At 37.8% G+C, this 21331-nt stretch overlaps 1 protein-coding gene across 2 annotated transcripts in view; it reads right to left on the reverse strand.

Moving 5' to 3' along the window:
- The window catches only part of MED30 (mediator complex subunit 30), a 21315-nt gene extending 6316 nt beyond the window's left edge, over positions 1-14999 (reverse strand). The window contains exons 1-4 of one of the 2 annotated variants that reach the window (XM_039227238.1): positions 14680-14999; positions 7871-8029; positions 5610-5714; positions 5040-5330 (exon numbers count right to left, since the gene is read on the reverse strand). In XM_039227238.1, coding sequence (XP_039083169.1) covers positions 5283-5330; positions 5610-5714; positions 7871-8029; positions 14680-14856 — 489 coding nt within the window. In that variant the 5' untranslated portion in view covers positions 14857-14999 and the 3' untranslated portion in view covers positions 5040-5282. Of the gene's footprint in view, positions 1-5039; positions 5331-5609; positions 5715-7870; positions 8030-14679 lie in introns of those variants that run through there. The other variant, XM_039227237.1, reaches the window with a different exon arrangement.
- Between the last annotated feature and the right edge of the window lie 6332 nt (positions 15000-21331).

Here is a 21331-nt window from a genome sequence, read left to right on the forward strand (position 1 = left end):
TTCTATTCTATTGGTCTATGCGTTTTTGTGCCAATACCATACTGTCTTGATGACATCTTTGTAGTAGAGGCTAAAGTCTGGAAGGGTGATACCTCCCGTTTTGGTTTTCTTCCTCAATATTACTTTGGCTATTTGGGGTCTTTTGTGGTTCCATACAAATTTTAGGATAGCTTGTTCTAGTTTTGAGAAGTATGCTGGTGCAATTTTGATGGGAATTGCATTGAATGTGTAGATTGCTTTGGGCAGTAATGACATTTTAACTATATGTATTCTTCCAATCCATGAGCATGGAATGTTTTTCCATTTCTTTGTGTCTTCTTCAATTTCCTTCATAAGTTTTCTATAGTTTTCATCATACAGATCTCTTGTATCCTTGGTTAGGTTTATTCCGAGGTATTTTACGGTTTTTTGTGCAATTGTGAATGGGATCAGTTTTTTGATTTCTTTCTGTTGCTTCATTATTGGTGTATAAAAATGCAACCGATTTCTGTATGTTGATTTTGTACCCTGCAACTTGGCTGAATTCTTGGATTAGTTCTAGTAGGCTTCTGGTGGGTCTGTCGGGTTTTCTATATAGAGTATCATGTTGTCTGCAAAAAGTGAAAGTTTGACTATTTCTTTGCCAATTCTGATGCCTTTGATTTCCTTCTGTTGTCTGATGGCTGATGCTAGGACTTCCAGCAGTGTGTTAAACAGCAGTGGTGAGAGTGGACATCCCTGTCGTGTTCCTGATCTCAGGGGGAAAGCTCTCAGTTTTTCCCCGTTGAGGATGTTAGCTGAAGGCTTCTCCTAGATGGCTTTTATGATGTTTAAGTAAGTTCTTCTATCCCGACTTTCTCTAGGGTCTTTATTAAGAAGGGATGTGGTATTTTGTCAAATGCTTTTTCTGCATCTATTGACAGGATCATATGGTTTTAACCTTTTCTTTTGTTGTCATGTATCAAAATGATTGATTTGCAAATATTGAACATTCCTGTAACCCAGGAATGAATCCCACTTGATCTTGGTGGATAATTCCCACATATTTCAATAATAACACTTGAATATAAATGCTTTGAAGAAAAATTCTAAAAAAATATGATATTCTTCACAGAAACACTCAGGTGTGTGTGCCATCAAGGCAGAAAAATCTATCCATTGATACTGAAATTACTCAGTGTTATACAAATTTTCAGTTAGGGGAGCCTGGGTGGTTCAGTCAGTTAAATGTCTGACTCTTAATTTTGGCTCAGGTCATGATCTCACAGTTTTTAAGTTCGAGCCCCATGATGGGCTCTGTGCTGATAGCGCAGAGCCTCCTTGGGATTCTCTCTCTCAAAAATGAATAAACATTAAAAGTTTTTCAATAACACATTTTTATCTTGTACTCTAGAAGTGAAGTACAAAGTTGGATGAAGTTGGCAGAAAAGAAAAAATACTCTTAGTAGCACTAATCACATAGAACTTTATTAAGAATCAAGATATGTATTACATTCAATTCACATTTATAATGTTTTATTTCAGGAATGAGTTAAAAACCTCTTTTCAGGTTAAAAAAAAATCCACTCTGCTTACTGTTAGCTATTTATTCTCTTCTGGCTTCTTTATTGTTTGGATTTCAGTTTGAGTTAACCAAATCTTAGACCCCCCTCCTCCCTTTTTGTTTAAACCTCTGTTTACTACCTAATTCTCCAGTACTGTTTCAGAATATAGTAACAGTTCTAGGAAGTAAGAGGGAGTATGAGGCCATCAAATGAGTATTTCTCCTGCCACTAAAGATAAGTTCCCCCTAAATTCTCCTTTAAAAAACAGCTCCTATAGAAATCTAGGGCTAAGCTTTAAATCTGTTTAATTAAAACATCTAAACCGATTCTTTCTTCTTTGTAATGACCTTCACTATGTTAACTAAAACCAGTTTTACCCCAAAGTTAGAAGGACTTAAAACAACAAAATCAGCATTCAAATAATTTAATCAAACAAAGTTCTTAAATGCCTGAAGTATAAATGGGAACATAAAATCTAAAATATGGGCATTTATTCCATAGACAAACCTTCAGAAACAGTGTATATCTATTCTGTGTACTGAAATAAACCTGCTGCAGAAAAACACTGTGGACTAAATACCTGTGCTTATCTCTTTCTCAAAGCCCTAATAAAATGGCAGGTGATAAATGGAAAAAGCTATAAACCCATGTGGAGAAAAATGATCAGAAAGGAGGCAGCGGCAGATGCAAGGTGGTAAAGTTTAAGGGGACAAGTAGAAGGGGAGGGAGTGGTAAATGACTTGGGAGGACACTACAGCCCAGGTGGATGTAGTGACAATGCCACTGAGAGCAGGGAGACTGCTCCTCCATGGAGACTGGAGATGGGTGCCATGGCAACAGCACCAGGTGAGGCCTGGGCAGGAAAACTGGAGGAACAACTCAAAGAGCTCCAGGGACTAGCAAGAGCCCACGGTGCTCACTCACTCCTTACAGACAGGTGACTGAGCACCCTCTTCCTGTGCCCTGTCCCACCTCTTAAGGATCAGGTTTGTTTCTTATGACCCTGAAGCACAACGGCTGTAGATTCAGTGCCACCAGCACAGCAGAATGCAAGAAGACAAGAGCATATCTCTCTATGTAGGACACTGGAAGATTCTTCTCTGAAGAAACTGAACTTAAAGAAAAAAAAAAAAAACTTAAGAAAATTAGAGTTGGGAGTCCCCCAAGGAGAACATATATCTTGACAAGAAGTCCACTCACAAAGCCTATTATTAGCTTTCTAGTGCCTCATTCTTAAATATAAATGGCTCATGAGTAAACATCAGATGTTCACCAGATCTTTCAGAGCCTCAATTTGGAAAGAGAACAAAATGAAACAGATAGGGGTTTCAAACTCTGACACATGACCTGCTTTTGTAAAACCTGTGAGCTAAGGATGGTTTTTATATCACAACAAAGATCACGTATGTCCCACAAAGCCTAAAATATTTATTATCTGGTCCTATAAAGTTTGCCAAACCCTATTTGAGAAGATTATGGAAGAATACCTTCAAATTTCTGAGGGAAATTAATTCACAACAGAGACTTTTATAGCCAGCCAAACTATCAAGTGGACAGCTATGGGAAGACTAAAACTTAAGTTCCTACATTCCTTCTGAAGAAACCACTGATGTTTGGACCTTACCAACAAGGCAGTAAACCAAGAGAAAGGAAGACAGGAGACTGAGGGAACAGTGAAGCCTACAGAATGGGTGAAGGAAGCCCCAGGACAATGCTACACAGGAGGCCTAGAGAGCATTCAGTCCAGACCTAGCAAGATGATGGGAGGACTCGGGTGGGAGCGGGGGGAAGAACCAATAAACTGTCTGATAATTCTGACTCTGTGGAAAGTTGGATAACAGTACTGAGGTGCTACTACAGCTGTAATAAAGAACTAACCAAAAATTAAAAAAAACTATTAACGTGGAGGTTATTAACTCCAGGTGAACAAAATCATTCAAGGAAATGACACTAGTGTAATATGTGGCTAAGCAATAAACAACATTTATGCCCTTAATAATACACAGAATATTTACTGAGCCTCAATTCTAACTGTATTGGAAAGATTGGGGGAATATATGTAGGTGGGTCCCTGGAAGAGGGACAGACTGGAAGAAAGCTAAATCCTCAAGTGGGAAAAAAATTTTTATATATCTTACCCTTTGTATCAATTATATCATTCTCTTAAAATTCACAAAATTCTAAATCAATAGCTGATAGAACTTTTTGGATTATACATGGTCAAAGTATTACTGTATTCTGATTATATAAAAGATCTTTTTAAAAAAATCAAGTGTTATTTCTAAGTCTTAAAATTGGAAAAAAAAAAAAAGAAGAGGAACTCAGAGTAATGAAAAGTGAAATGAAACCTATTAAGAAAGATTATATTTTAATTTACACAGCCTTTTTTCCCCTCTAAAATAGAAAACCTTCTATGGTAGAGAACAAACTCTGTCACATGTAGTAGTCTGAAATCAAAGTTACTGCTACAGTGCTGTTTTCTTTATATTCATAATTCATTGTATTTTATTAAAAAAAGTTTATTCCAGAAAATAGTAACAGAGCACATCTATTATGAATTAATGCATAAATTATCAACAGAAACATATAACACTTAATAAATGAATGCCTGTATCTCCAGACTACCAAACACCATTTATTATATAAAGATATAAATTAAATATAAATATAAATTATTTAAGATATAAATTAAAAGTTCCCAATCCCCTCCTCAGCCCCCACAAATTTCCTACTGTTAAGTTCTTATGCTTATTCATGACTGTCAAATTTGCTTGAAATCTTCTTAATCTGTATTTCTTTTATGAAAAAAATGAAAATTTTATAAAATCCAGCTTTTTCCTTTGTCTTGAGTATTGATATAACATTTTTCTCTTAATTTTCCAATATTTTGTTTTTCAGGTCTTATTTTCAACTCTGAAATTAATTTTGACATATGGCATAATGTAAAAGCTAACTTCTCCCCAAAGTTTCTATTTTTAAAGAAAAATTTTCCATACAATCCCTCTTCTGTCATAATACATTCTCCTATACAATAAGAAGACTATTTTTCTGGCTATTATTCTACTAATCTGTCTTATACCAGTATTTCACAATTTTTTTTATAATATTCTCCATACTGTGTTTTAATTTTTGAAGCAAAGAGATCTGTTTCATTACTCTCTGAGAATTTTCTTTGATGTTTTAGTATGTTTGCAAGAAAAAAATCCAATTTGGATTTTATTTGGATTTGTTTTTTCACTGGTATTACACTAACATCTTATTATTTTGTGTACTTTTAAGAGAATTCATACTTAATATTGGCATTTTAAGAATATTTATTGCCCATACAAGAACTTTATGTTCTTTTAATTATTCAAAACTCCATTATGTATTTTTTATTACAGTTTATTTATTTTGAGAGAAAGGGAGAGAGCAAGCACGAGTGGAGGAAAGGTGGAGAGAGAATCCCAAGCAGGCTCTGTGCTGTCCGCATACAGCCTGATGCAGGGCTCAGTCTCCCAAACTAAGAGATCATGACCTGAGCCGAGATCAAGAGTCCCCTTACCGATGGAGCCACACAGGCACCCTTCTTTTATGTATCTTAACAAGTTTAGTCACATATATCATTGAGGTAGTTCCTAAGTAAATATTTGTTGTTGCAAATGTGAATAGGATCTTATAATCCAATTACTTTATAGCAAGTGGGAAATCACATAGCTATGTACTGGGTTAGGAGATTATAGGGAATGCAATGCAAAATTTTCTATTTGTAAATTTTTATCATTTGCTGCTCCAAATATGCCATAAGCTAGAAAGCAAGACTTTTGCCTGGAAAAGAAAAGAGTAACTGAGTTGTGACTGAATGCCCATCCATGAAGCTTTTCTAAGAGCTTTATGGCATGAATTCTGTAATCTCTCTCTTGGTTATTCAGGTGGCTTTTCTGCTTACCTTTTTAGTTCTTGGTTATACTCTTAACTAGGTTATATTTGTCACAGAAACGACTTCACATAATTCTAGAATGCAAACTATGTCTCTGAGTTACATTGATGCCTTTGTAATTTCTATCCATGATTGCGAAATATAAGGTACACAGACTGATAACTCACCTTATTCACTTCAGCAATTTCTCGCCTCTCTTCACTAGCAAAACGAGGTGGGCCAGTGCGGTCCTCATTCTTTGAGCCATCTTCTTCCACATATGGAATTAGTTGCTGAGAATGAAAGACCCGAGTTAAAAGTTAAAAATATTTTTAAAACATTCCAATTACATGGGTGTACAAAATGTCTCTGATTAAGGTTAGTCTGTATGTTTTCCTTTTATTGGTATATAAATAAATTTCAATTCAAGTAATAGCCTAAAATAACAGCATTAGAAGTTTATAGTTTCAGTGCCTTCTACACATTAGCTTTTCAGGTTTCTTTTGCAAAACAGCCCTTATAATGTTAGCTGTTGCCTACAATTAAGTAATACCTTATCCATTCAATTAGCAAATACTAAGTTTCCAGACACTGAGTGAGATACTACAAAAATAATGACAAGTAAGGTGTGATTCCTGGCCCTAAAAACTTTATGGTCCATTGAGATACAACAGACTTTCTTTTCATCTATACTAGAAAGAAAGGAACTTTCATGAATGTGCATTATATAAATGTCATTTATTTTGCCAACTAGAACCTCAGCATCTATGCATATTTCTAGATGTCTTAACTGGTTGGGAGAAAGATTTCTTGTAGGAGAAAAAAATTATATAGCAATGAAACTTAGCAGAATTAATAATGAAACATATATGTTTTCTGATAAGGTTTATTTGATGAAGCCCCTCATAAAAGTGACAGAGATTTCAGGAATCATTCGGTCTTTACCATCTTACAGTAACAATGTAGAACAGCCAGAGGTGAACACATGGTACAACCAGGAGTCAGCTGGCCAAACTTCTTCAGATTCTTCTTATATTTGTTCTTGGGACAAATATAAACTTATCCACTTCCACAACCAATCTGTCTTCCTTTCCTTTCCCAATGCAGAGGTGTCCTCCCTCCTGAAGATGATTAATGTGCTCTCATTTCTTCACCCTCCCCCCAGTCTCTCTTCCCTACTGCTTTCTTCCTTTATAAAATCTAAACATGTCTGGTCTCTCTCATTTAAAGGCTCTTTTCCTTTCCTTTCCCCAAAACCCTTGATGCCAAACTTCCTTCCATTTACGGTTTTCCTCTTTTTATCTAAGCTTTTTGAAGATGAATGTCTACTTGTTGGCTCTAGTTCCTTATTTCCCGTTTAATCTTCAACCCATTGCGATCTGACTTCTTGCTGCTAACATCTCACCAAAGCTCTGCTCATACAGACCAATGATTTCCCTCTAGCAAAATCTACTGGACAATTTTCATTCTTTGTTTCCCTTCGCTGCAGCATCCGACAATGTCAACCACATTTCTGATCTTTCTTCTATATTTTTGACCACTGCTTTTCAGGCTGTTTTGCAGTTTACTCTTTTCTCTGTTCATCCTTTACATGCTGATCACTCAAAAAGGAAGCGCTCAACACATAAAATTGTTTTCCATATGTAGTGAGGACTTCCAGACCTTCCCAGCTACTTGTGTTGGCAGAGACTGAACCTGTCAACAGGAAAGGGCCACCTATGAAAACATCATAAACCTAGTGAACTAAATATATCTATGACCCAAGAGTAAGTTTAAGAAATATACTTTACAACTAAAGTGATTCCACTCAGCCAACCTAAATTAATAATGATGAAAACATAATCTTTCATCTGTAAAGAGCTTATATGAAAACTATTTTAAAAGGATTTTTACAACAGTATATAAAATTCCTGCTTAAAAAAAAAATCGCGCACTGATTTAAGAGACACCAGCAACAATAATAAAAATTGCCACAGACCACTCTCTTCTCTAACAACAAAAGTTCACTCTAAGCTTGGATGTTAAAATCTACAAGTTATTAACATGAAAAGATAGTACTAATTCTATGCATACGTATCCTATTTTCCTTTTTTTTTAATTAAAAAAAATATTCTATTTATTTTTGAGACAGAGACAGAGCATGAACAGGGAAGGGCAGAGAGAGAGGGGGACACAGAATCTGAAGTAGGCACCAGGCTCTGAGCTGTCAGCACAGAGCCTGATGAGGGGTTCGAACCCACGAACTGTGAGATCATAACCTTAGCTGAAGTCAGATGCTCAACTGACTGAGCCACCCAGGCGCCCTATACATATTCTATTTTCATCTTCTCTAGTCAAAAGTAAAACTAATAGAATTCAAAGTCTGGAAATACTGTGCAAACAAAGAGACAGGAAAACATTTCAAAGGTCTTGCATCTTACATCATCACTCCTCAACCACTAACACTTACCTCCACTGGAATGGGATCCATCCCTCCACAATTTTCATTGCATTTGTCATAAACCAGTCTCAGCTTCCGGAAGAGAATAGATAGTTGGCGAAGGTGATCTTGTAGCTTTGCCAACCGGTCTTGATACGTTCCGGTATGGTAAGTGACACCATTTGGCAGCTTATCGGACAAAACAAAGACAAGAAAAATATGAAGTAATGACATTCGAGATTTTCTAGAAGTAAAGGTGGCAGAACAAGTACTTTCTTAAGCACTGCATAAAAGCAAACTGTTCCTCACAATTAATCAAGTGCAAAACTAAGAATTGAAGGGTAATATTTGCTCATTTGGTAGCTCCTTGGCATATTGCTTCAGTGCTGTAAAACAGCCCTAAAAAAACTGCATAAGCCTCTCTGACCAGGTGAAATACTCTCCCCTCTAATATTTGAAGTATATTTAAACTTTAAAAATAATGCCACAATTTTAATATTGCTTACTATTTAATAAAGGCAGCAAGCTGCTGAACTCAATTGGGAAGTTAAAAACAAAATGCAATTTAAACTGGGAAGTTAGAAACGAAGAAGCAGAAGAAAAGTACAAAAGACGAAGTGAAGATCAGGGCTTTTCAGCAGAAGAAAGGAATAGTATACTGCTGCTATTGCAAAATGATCTCAAAATAACTAAAAGATCATTATGATGCTCAAGGCACGCACTAAAACATAAAGCTGTCACCAAAAGTCTTACTTTAAAAAAAAATCAACAGCAGGAGAGAGAGATACAAATCAGTCTGTACTTGAGGATCATTAATAAATTATTACAAGTAACTGCTATGATCACAGCTCTGTCTTGGATACTTAAATATTTTTAACTCAGGAGTTTTATCAAAAGAAGCCAAAAAAGTATGTACTGAAATGGTAAAATCACAGATATATGGAAATTTACTATTATTTAGAACTTAAAGGCACCTTTTATACACTGCTGACCTCATGAACAGATCAGATCTGCCTTTCTTTGTATATGAAAATACTCTTTACAGTATTTTATTCCCACGATGTGATCTGTGAAATCACCCCAACATCTGAATTAACAATACTTGTACCATGTTTTCTAGTATACAAGGTGCTTTGATTATAAGCATTCACTCATACACTTATCTTGGGGATTAAAGTGACTTAAAACCAAGACACTAACTACTACCCAAGAGCTAGAAGATTAGCCAGTCTTTTGAAACCTCAGTTCAAACCGATGAGGTGGGAATGCAAAAAAAAAAAAAAAAAAAAAGTGCATAGTTCAGTACTTGGAGAAAAAAGAAAACCAGATACTATCATTTCAAGTAGATAAAACCATAAACATGAAAAAAGGACTGGAAAAGCCTACAAGTAGTTGATAAAAAGGTGTAATAGGAAGATCAGCTTGAATAATTCCTTCTTTTCTATCATTTTCAAATTTCCTGCAATATTATGATTTATAAGTTAAGGAGATGGATTTTCTGAAATTATTTGAAATGGGTTATTAGGATTTTCAGATTCTCTTTTTTTTAAAATGTTTATTTATTTTGAGAGAGTGTGTGAGCACGGGGTAGAGGCATAGAAAGAGGGAGACAGAATCCCAAGCAGCCTGATGGGGGGCTCAATCCCATGGCCCTGGCTGGGATCATGACCTTAGTTGAAATCAAGAGTTGGACACTCAACTGACTGAGCTACCCAGACACCCCAATTTTCAGAAATTCTCAAGTATTCAACACTCTGAGGATGATACCTCCAAGAAACATGATAAAATACCAAAGGCTGAATTAGTTAAAACTTTTAAAGGAAAAAGGCATTACAAGTTCACCCCTAAAAAGGGGCTGAACTAAATACAATGTAGGGTTTCTTATGAGCTTTCAATTAATAAACTTTCACAAAATACTAACAAATCAGAGAACAGTTTCAGAGGTTCCCTGCTATCCTGTTAGGATGACAGTAGGCGGTATAATGACTACATTTTGTATACGGAAGCACTGTACCTATATCTGTACCTTTATGTACTAGGTTTAATACTTGGCCTATATTTTCCACTTTGTGAAGACTGTAAGTTATTCACATTTATATCCCTGTATTTAGTATAGTGCATACCCATGCAAGGTTTTAAAGTACAATCTGAATTATTTTACTTCAGTGAATTATTTTATCCATATATCTTTACTTAAAATTCACTAAGAAGTGTGTGTTATGTAAAAGAAGTAAATCCTTTTATAAAGAAAAACGAAATCCTTTTGAAATGCAGAGTGTCCCCCTCCTCAAGTATACCTACTAACCAAGTCTGGGTATTAGTTTTCATAGACAGCATTAGATTCTCAAAGAAGCGAAGATTTCATTTCTTCAAAAAATTATTTCACACTTTTCATGTGTCAGGCACTATTCTAAAAGCTAAGGTATAGCAGTGAACATTAGAGCCAAGGTTTCCTCTACCACAGAATATAACCTGTAATAGTGCCCAAGATCTTGTATAAACCCGTAATGTACATGTTTAGGGGAAAAGCTCATCAATAACCATCTCAACTCTTGAATACTAAGGAAGATCTGTAAATATATGATCACACCCCGGACACCAAAAATGCATTCAATTAAATTCAACATTCATTCTTAAAACAACTAAAAACAATAAAAATTCCCTAGCACTATAAAGTACATGTATCTTGGTTAAAAACTCAGCACCATAATTAATGTGGAAACATTAGAAGCATGCTCACTGAAGTCAGGAACAAACAGGATGTTTACTAAGACCACTTATACAACTAGTGAGCACTGTTCTGGAGGCCCTGGCCAAGGCAATTAGAAAAACAGGAAAAGTTGAAACATTAAAAAGGAAGTGGTGTAATCATCACTGTATATGGATATGATATAAATGATAACGTGCTACTCTCAACAAAGGCAGTAAAGAAAGAGATGGGTACAGAACTAATATAGAGAAAATAGCTTTGCTTTCATATAGGAAAACAAATGAAAATGAGAAAAGAAAAAGACCCCATTTAAAACAGCAACAATAAAGATAAAATATCCAAGAACAGACTTTAAAAATTTTAAGATAAAGAAGAAAACTAAATATTTCACAGGGGCACAATAAAAGGTATTTGTGCTCTTGGTTAGTTAGATTCAACATCATACTGAAACAAAACCCCGAAAATCTTCCTGAATTTGGAGTGGGAAAGTCCTTCCTTACTAGACATAGAACCCAAAAGCCGTAAGAGATTGATAAATTCAACTATCTTAAGAAATACATATGTATGGAAAAATTTCCATAAGCAGAACCAAAGGGCAAACCACAGACTAGGGGAAAAACACTTGCAAGTTCTATCACAGAGACCAAGTTCTTCTAATATGTGAACAGCCAAATCTTATAAATTGTGGGAGAAGAGTAAAAAAAAAAAAAAAAAAAGAAAGAAAAAAAGAAAAAAAATGGGCAAATAATATGAACAAGCAGCTAGCAGAAAAGGAAATATGATTCATAAATGTATGAAGAGATGCTCAAACTCATTCTCCACTCAAACTAGAAGAAACGTAAAGTAGATTTTCATCTATCAGATGATCAAAGGTCCAAAAATATAACTTGCTATTAGAGCCCGGTTGTTGGTCTTGGTTAGGACCTGGTATCATAAGCTGGTACAATCCCCATGGAGGGCAATTCATCGAAATTTATCTAATTGGGGAAGCACAAAGCCACTTCCAAGAGTTTATCCTACAGGTATACTTGCACATTTATGCAGGAGGTTATTCATTGCAGCATAACAGTGAGAGATTAAAAGCAACCCAAATGCCTAGAGAACTGGTTGAATAAATTACAGTCTTCCATGCAGTGTATTACTGTAAATACACCCTAAAAGGAAATATATTCTGTGCAGATATCAACAAATCCAAAATATACCAAGTGAAAAAAGCAAGGTGCAAAGTGTTGTGTATAATATACTGTTATTTGTGCAAAAGCGGGAAAAAAATGAAAGAATAAACACGCACATTTGCTAAAATATGCATTGAATATCTAGAGGGATACATAAGAATAATAAAAAGCATTAACATTGATTGCCTGGGGAAAGGGTTAGACAGCGAGCAGACAGGGATGGGAACAATACTGTTCGCTGTAATGTCCTTTTTAAATTTCTGAATTCTGAATGCATTACATATTAAAATTTTTTTTCATATTTAAAGGATAAAACCAAAGCGATACTTTCTTATGCAGGGAACCTAGCAATCCTTGAAGAAAATTCCCCCTCAAACTTTATCCAGAATATATAGATGTACATTTTTCTCAGAAGAGAATCCATACTTTTCCATCAAATTCTTTAGGGGCTAGTGGAGACCTGATAACCACTTCTCTAAAACACTTAGAAATAATCTCAGGAGTTTGTATTTATGGCACTTCATCCTTCTGGATTAATAATATTGAAGGTAATTAAAAAATTTTTAAGACTTTAAAAACGTTAATAATTAACTAGGTTAGATGTAATCCTGTTTGTGCCACTTATGAAAGATCACATTGTTGCTTCTTTTTCTGCCAATTATGACAGGCCTCAAAGTCTTACTGGAGTTAAACCCCAGAAGTCACAATATAAGAGGCACAAAGGAATAACTATCATAATCCCTTACACATTGGTTTGGGTATATGTCCACATGTAATACAGTTACTGAAAATACTTTTAAAAAATTTCTCTAACTTATTTACTTTGAGAGAGAGAGAGAGAGAGAGAGAGAATCCAAAGCACGTTCCACACTGTCGGCGCAGAGCCCAACGTGGGGCTTGAATTCACTAACCATGAGACCATGACCTTTTAAAAGACTTTGGTTCTTTCAGTGTAGGTCATGGTGTGTATTATATCTCTGTTAATAATATGTTAATAATACAAAGTGTTTGACAGCAAGTTAGTATTATAAAGTGATTAGTAGGAAAAACTACCAGTTATGTATGATGTTTGGTAAGTTCTTCTCTATTTAAGCCTCAGTTTCCTTAACTAACAAGGATAAAAATATTTCTTAGAACTGTTCCTACATGTTTACCTGACTAAGGAAAGTACTTGATAAATGTTAGCCAGAAGATCTACTAGTCCTAATTCAGTACTTTGCATACAGGAGGTTAAAAATAAATATTGACTAAATTCTAAAAAATCATTTAATAGTACTTAAATATTTTAGATATTAATCTATTAATTTTTAAAATAATTACCAAAGATAATCTTAGATTCTCTTTGTACTGTGTTTCATATGGGGATATTGACATGGTGCAAAGATTTTCTATGCACCTGTACTACTTTGACATTACAGCACATTACTGAAATCAGAGTTGTAAGAGTCTGAAGACCTGGTTTCAAATTTACCCTATCACTGACTCGCTTTGCACAAGTCACTTCACCTCTCTGGCAGAAGCCTCATAGAACAAGAATGACATGCATATGCATAGCAGTAAGATACACAAGCATTAAAATTAAGTAGTATGATAAGCGAAATGGTGCTGAAACAACTGGATATCCAAATGCAAAAAAAAAAATGCCCTTGGATCCTTATATATCATTATATACAAGAAAATAAGTCAATGTGCATCGTAGACCTACATGTAAAACCTAGAACTATAAAACTTCCAGAAGAAAACATAGGAGAAACTCTTTTTCATCTTGGGTTAGGCAAAGATCTTTTTTAGGTGTGATGTCAAAAGCAAAATCTGTAAAAGAACAAATTGATAAGTTAGATTTCATCAAAATTTAAAATGTCTCTTCTTCAAAAGGCAATGTGAGGAGAATGAAAAGCCACAGACTGGGAGAAAGCATCTGCAAAGCAAAAAGACATACAATAACAAAGGATGTCAAGGATGAGGAGAAACTGGAACCTTCAAACACTGGTGGGAATTGTAGAAATGGTGCGGTCATTTTGGAAAAGTTTCTCAAAATGTTAAAGAGATATTTGCCCTATTACCCAACAGTTCCACTCTAGGCATCTATCTATCCACTTAGGAGAAATGAAACACATGTTCACACAAACATTTGTTAGGTGAACATTCATAGTGTTCTTCACAGCCCAAATGACCATCAACAGATGAAGCGATACACAAACTGGCGATATACTGATAAAATGGAATACCACTCAACAATCAAAAGGAATGAACTACTGATATATGCTGAGTCCAAGAAGCTAGACCAAAAAAACAAAATCAAAACCAATAAACGACATAGTGTATGATTCTATTGATATGAAACCGTAGAAAATACAAACGCATTTATGGTGCAGAAAGTATCCGAAGTTGCCTGCGTATGGAAGGCCAGAGTACATGAGGAAACGTTTTGAGGTGACGGATGATGGTTTCCTAAGCATATACACATGTCAAAACTTTAAGTTAATGCATTTTACTGTATGCCAATTATACCAAAAGAAAAATGTTTAACAAAACTGGGTAGCAGAATCTGAATTCTTCAGCTTAGTCCCTCAGTATTTTGTTTGAAAAAGTGATGAAAGTTAAGCCAGTCTAATGTAGTTAACAGAGTGAGAGACTCCTCTTTACCCTGAAAGGTACAAGAGTTTGCCCAGTAACTAGAGAATCTGGGGAATGTAAAACATGAGGCTTCAATCTTTCAGAAAGATTCCTACCTAGAAAACATCACCATTACATCTCGGAATCCTGGCGGCAGGCACAGCATTGGGGGAATACTTCTGAATGCCAACAGAGCGACCCTATAATTGAGGTTTGCCCAGGGCAGCCCCGTTGACACTCAGGGGCCTCACGTAACGACTAAGCCAGCGCCCCTTTCCTCCAAGAAGCATTCCGCTCTCTCCACGCTCGGCCCGGAGCACGCCCGCCTTCCTTCCCACCTGCATGTTCCTCAGGAGCTGGAAGATCTCCATGGTGCGGTACACGATGTCCTGTACCGTCTCCTGCCCGATCCGGCAGAGCGATGCCGTGTTGACCTCCCGGGCGGCCTGCTGAGCCTGGGGCCCGCCGAAGGGCCCCGGCGCCATCCCCGACGCCGCCAACGGAGGGGTGGACATGGTGAGGCTGCGGCCGTAGGCCGACGGGGCCGGAGAGCAGGCGTCAGGGGTCCCGGTCCGCCGGGTGCTGGGCTGCGGCCGGCCTCCGCGGAAAGGGACGCCGGTAAGACTCCAGCGGCCGGATTTCAAAACAGCGGCCGGAACTTCCGCACACCTTGACGTAACGCGTCATCATAGCGTCAAGAGGACCGCCCACTTGGTGACCGGGTAGGGCGGGACGGAGGAGCGAGCAGCCAATCACCGGCTGTACTCCGGCCAGAGGGCGGTTCTCCTGCTGTGAGGTGGTTGGGTTTTCCCAGGGTTCTTTCCCGGAGTCTGAGCCTGCCCTTAGGATTCCGGGGTTCTTTCCAGGAGTCTGAGCTTTCCCAAAGAATTTCGGCTTTGTATTTGCTTGCTGAGAATTTTCACCCAACAAGCCGGCGAGGTTTACGGTATTATCCTTTTACAGCTAGGAAGCCGACTCAGAGGGCCTAGTATATCTGGTTTAGTCGCATACCCCTTAACTGGTCACCTGCGATTTGAATTTGGAAAACGAAATTTCTGATCTTGTATGCTCCACTGTGACCCGATACGGACTCCACATGTGCTATTGGTTCCTGCTCAGATGTTGGTTTATTCGAATAGCTTTCCCGATTACTCTAGAAAATTAACACTACATACACTCCCATAAACTTAGCTACCCACTTTTCTGACCTTGGCTCTTATTACATGCTGTATATAATTTTCGGTTTACTTTTTGATTTCCCCTCACCTTATACATACTCTAGAATGCAAACTCCTTAAACACAGAGACTGTGACTGTTTATTCACTTACTGTATTCTCAGCACTTAGCTATTTGCATATAGAAGGTGCTCAGTAACTACATGTTGAATGACACTGTAAATGTAAGAAAAATTAAAATAAAGTCATTCTCCCACCTACCTCTTACTGCCCATTTCCAAAGGGGCGCGGGTGAGTCAAGAATGTGAAAAATGGTGATTGCACAAAGGTATAACATTTTTTAAAGTATCTGAGCATTGTATTTTAAGTATTTTATAAAGGAAATAGTTACTAAAAATTACACAGGAATCATTGTAGAGATTTTAAAGATAGTGATTTTCAGGTCTTTAGTGAGCAGTTATTATTTCACAAATCTTTACCTCCTGTTTGCTGGGTGCTGGGAATGGAGATGGGAGTAGTGAACAGGTGAGGCAAAGCCCTGTTCTCCTGAGACAAACAGAGCACCAATCATTGTGATGAGTATTTTGAAGCAAAAGTTAAAGATTCTAATGACAAGGTGCTGGTAATTTAGGAGATCAGGAACGATTTGAAGGGGATAAGTTGGGCCCTGATAGGGAATGGGAGAGGATGCTGAACATTGGAGCCTTTTCTATGAGAGGGTCATGGGACAGGGAAGGCCAGTGGCAAGTGAGGAGGCCTCCAAATGCTTTCTAGGCTCTGCGGTTGGTATGAGGGTGAGGGTCAGGAAGTAAGGCTGAGGACAGAGGCAAGGCATGTCAAGCAGTTTGGGCTTTATTCCAAGTGAGACAGCAAGGCATTGAAGAGTTTCAGGAGAGGAGTAATTACCAGAAGTATTCAATTTGGAAGGCTTGTTCTGGCTGCTAAATGGAGAATGATGGTTATGTACTGTCTCCTTTTTCCCTCCCGAAGAAAGAAGGTGATGATGATGATGATGATGATGATGATCTGTATTAGAGAACTAGTACAGTGGGTAACTTTGAGTAAATATTTATAAGTAGAATCTGGAGAGAACTTGATGTTGATTAGATCAGAGCATGAAGGAGAGGAAGGAACTAAAAATGACATGTTTCTGCCTTGAACGTATGGGTGAGGTTTATGCCATTTACCAATAGGGTACACTGATGAAAAAAAAACATGTTTCGGTGAAATTATGACTTATATTAGTTTCCTGTTGCTGCTCTAACAAAATCACCTACCATGAACTTAGTGACTTAAAACATCAAAGTTCATTGTTTTATAGTTCTGAAAGATCAGAAGTTGGAAATGAGTCTCATTGGGCCAAAATCAAGGTGTCATCAGCACTCTGTTCCTTTCTGGAGGCTATCAGCAGAAATATGTTCCCTTGTCTTTTCCAGCTTCTAGAGGTTACCAGTATTCCTTCAACTGTGGTTTTTTTTTTTTTTTCTCCCTTCTTCAAAGCCAACACTGGCCAGTTGAATCTGTTTCATGTTGATCTTTCTCTTGTTCTGAGTCCTGTCCCTCTCTCATCCCATTTAAGAACCTTCGATTACGTTGGACTCACCCAGATAATTCCAGAATATCTTTTTATTTTAAGATTAGCTGGGTTGCTACTTTAACCTACCCCCGCCCCTTGGCATGTAACATAACACACTTGTAGATTCTGAGGATCAGGACGTCAACATCTCCAGGGTGGAGGACATTATTCTACTACATGCCTCTAGCCCAAACTGTCCCTGAACTTCAAACTCACGTACCTAACAGTTATCTGACATCTTGACTTGAACAGCTAAATAGCATCTCAAACTTAATATGTCCACAACCAAACTCATGATCCCCCAACTTTCTTCTATGATTTTCCCCATCTCAGTAACCGGCATCACCATGTGCTCAGTTGCTGCTTCTCTTTCCCACCTTCCTTCTAAGCCATCAGAAAATATAGTGGACTCTAACTTTCAAATATATCCTATATTGGGGTGTCTGGGTGGCTTGGTCGGTTAAGTGTCTACCTGGCTCAGGCCATGATCTCATGGTTTGTGATCCCATGTTGGGCTCTGTGTTGACAACTCAGAGCCTGAAGCCTGCTTCAGATTCTGTGTCTCCATCTCTCTCTGTCCCTCCCCTGCTCACACTCTGTCTCTCTCTCAAAAATACACATTGAAAGATTTTTTAAAAATTCAAATATATCCTATATGTGACTACTTCTCATGACTTTGCCTCTTCCACCTGGGTTCAAGTTGTCTTCTTTCTTTACTTAGATTATTGAATAACAGTAAAAAATGCTTCCTAACTGAACTTCCTTGCTTCTCCTCTTATCCTATTCAGTCTACTCTCATTATAACACCCACAGGGAGACTTTTAAGCATATAAGCAGTTTGTGTCCCTCCACTGCCAGAGTGTCTTCCCATCATGGTTAGAATAAGCCCAAACCTCCATGACCTACAGAGTTTCACATGTGCTGGCCCCTGGCCTCTCCTGCCATCTCAGCACCAACTGCTCTCCCTTCACTCCAGCCACCTTGGCCTCTTTGCTGTTCCTCAGATATTCTAAACTCCTCTCACTTCAGGGTTATTCCTTTGGGTCCAGAAAGGTCTTCCCCCAGGTATCTCTGCAGGTCTCTGCTTAGAGTGGTCTTCTCCAACCACCCTACTTAATAGTTTGCATTTGTTTTCTCTTGCTGCCATACAAATTATCAGAATTTAGTGCCCTGATAAACACCAGTTTATTAGCTTGTAGTCCTGTAGGTCAGCTGGCACAGGGCTTGCCAGGCTAGCATCAGGGTATTGGCAAGGCTGTGCTACTTTCTGGAGACTCTGGGGGCAGAATCTGTTTTCTATTCATTCATGCTTTTGTCAGAATTTCATTATTTGTGGATGTAGGGCTGATGTCCCTGTTTTCTGCTTATTGTAACTAAAGGCTGTTTCTAGCCTCTATAGGCTGCTACATTCCTTGCCTTGCAGCCCCTTCCTCCATCTTCAAAGCCAGCAGTGGGGCAGGTCCCTCTCACACTTTGTCTCTTGACTCTTCTTCCATTGTCATTGTCATATCTCTCTGACTCACCATTTTGCCTTCCTCTGTTACTTTTAAGGGCCCATATGATTTTATTGGGTCCGTCTACATAGTTCTAGATAGTTTCCCCATCTAAAGATCCTTAATCTTAATCACATCTGCAAAACCCCTTTTTCCATATTGTGAAACACATCTGCAGTTTCCAGGGTTAGGTGGGTGAAGTCAACATCTTTGTGGAGCCATTATTCTACCTACTACATGGCCCTCTCCATCTTTCTCTGTCTACTTACTCTGCTTTATGTTTCTTAATAGTGCTGATCACAGTGGTTGCTGATTGTTTAATCTTTGTCTCCCTAACTACACAGTAAATTTCATCAAGTCAGAGATTGTATTTTTAGGTTACGTTGGTAGATTCAGCACCTAGACCGACACCTGGCATACAGTAAGTGCTCAATAAATAACTCCTGAAAGAAGTATGAGTTTACTGTGGGACATCTTGAGTTTGATGTGCTTGCAAGATAGTCAAGCAGGGCTATACAGTAGGCACTGAGTATACGCATGGGATGTGGTATTTAGTTTTGGTTTTGATGGGTGGGATGTAGTAGTAAGCTCAAAAACAGGTAGCCTGGACTAGAGTTCACTCCCAGCACAATCTAAGTGTAGACAAATCACATCAGCCTCCGTGTCAAACATGAGAGTAGATATGGCACCGACCTTTGGAGTTGTTGATGGGAAGAAATTAGAGTCTATATATAAAGTATTCCCAGTTCTGAGTTAGATATAGAAAGTATTGAATAAACATGTGTTATACTTTATTTCACCATGTGGAACAGTGAGAAGGATGGGTAAAGTGGGAAGTGAGGAATGAAGATGCCCCAGGACAGAGCCAGTAGGAACACTAAGAGACAGAGGGTGAGGAGGCAACAATAACAACAAGAGGTGAGAAGAGCCAGAGAGATCGGAGGAAAATCAAGACAGTATCACACCATGAACGTCTCAGGAAACACGGATTGTTTCAGGAAAGAGCTCACGGGGAGCAGTGACAGATGCTGCTGAGAGGTGAAACAAAATAGTTCCCACAAAGGAGGTATTATCTTAAAGAATGAGAATATTCATCAGAAGAAATTTTTGCCCAAAGTCCCACAGGTAGTGAAGGAGTGAAACAGAGAGTACTATTTTTATGTGGTATCTGCCCTGGCTCCTCCTTTACAAAAGAACATCTGGTTTTCTGGTATTTGAGTAAGTCACCCAGAGTAAAGGTATGGCTCAGTCTTCTTTGCATGTTGGCAAGGCCATTTCTGTAGTTTCCAGCCAATGGGCTAAAAGTATGAATGATGTGAGACTATTGGCGGTTATCTTTAAAAGAAGGAGGCCTCTGCACAGCAAAATAAACAATCAACAACATGAAGAAACCTATGGGATGGGAGAAAATATCTGCAAACTGTATATCAGATAAGGGGTTAGTGTCCGGGAAATGCAAATCAAAAGCAAAATGAGACATCATTTCATACCTGTCAGTGTGCCTATTATCAAAAATGTAAGAGATAACCAGGGTTAGCAAGGATGTGGATAAAAGCGAACCCTTGTACACTGTTGGTGGGAATGTAAAATGGCACAGTTGCCATAGAGAAGAGTATGGAGGTTCCTGAAAAAAATTAAAATTAGAATTACCATATTATCCAGCATTTCTGAGTATATACCCAAAAGAATTGAGATCAGGATTTCAAAGAAATCTCTATATTCCTATGTTCATTACAACATTATTTACTATAACCAAGTTACAAAAATATCCATCAACAGATGAATGAATAAAGAAAATGTGTGTGCTTTTGTGTGTGTGTATTTGTGTGTGTATATGTATATATGTGTATATATATATACACAAATACACATGTGTATATATATACACATATACACACATATATGAAAATAGTATTCAGCCTTTAGTAAGAAGGGAATCCGATCATTTGTGACAACATGGGTGGACTTGGAAGACATTATGCTCAGTGAAATAACTCAGTCACAGAAAATCAAATACTACATGATTCCTTTTATATGAAGCTAATCCAAAATAGTCAAATGTATAAAAGTAGACAGTAGACTGTTGATTGCTAGGGATGGGGAAGGGGCATGTGGGGAGTTGTTTAATGGGTAAAGGTTACAGTTATACAAGATGAGGAAGTTCCAGAGATCTGCTGAACAATATAATGCCTGTAGTTAACAATAAGATATGGTTCACTTAGAAATTTTTAAGAGGGTTGATCTTAAGGACAAGTAAGTGTCCTTGCTCCCCACCCCTTCCCCACACACAAACAAAAATCCCCAAAGGGACACAAGGGGCCTTTTGGAAGTGAGACATATGTTTATTGCCTTGATTGTGGTAATGGTAAAATGAGTGTGTATACATGTGTCCTAACTCACCAAATTTTATACATTAATTATGTACAGTTTTTTGTATACCAGTTTCAGTAAATTGGGGGGAAAAAAGAGATCCTCCACTTCCTTTTTCCAAATAGCTGGGGTGCAGATATCATGGCTACGGCTCAAATAAGTTCTTAATTAGGGATTTTCTGTCACGTGCAGCTGAATCTGATACTAGTCTCCGAAGTGACAACTTGGAATTTGGCTGTAAGTTTCATGTGATTCTTTCTGATATCAAGGTAGGTTCTCCTAACACAGTGACTTCCCAACTCTGTTTTAAATGACCCCAAAGACAAACTGGAGTCCCTCTTGACCTGGTCCACCATACCCAGCAGTGCCTCAGGC

The sequence above is a fragment of the Hyaena hyaena genome, unplaced genomic scaffold (genome assembly GCF_003009895.1).
Source record: "Hyaena hyaena isolate Hyena2069 unplaced genomic scaffold, ASM300989v1 scaffold_26, whole genome shotgun sequence".
NCBI classification, from domain to species: Eukaryota; Metazoa; Chordata; class Mammalia; order Carnivora; family Hyaenidae; genus Hyaena; species Hyaena hyaena.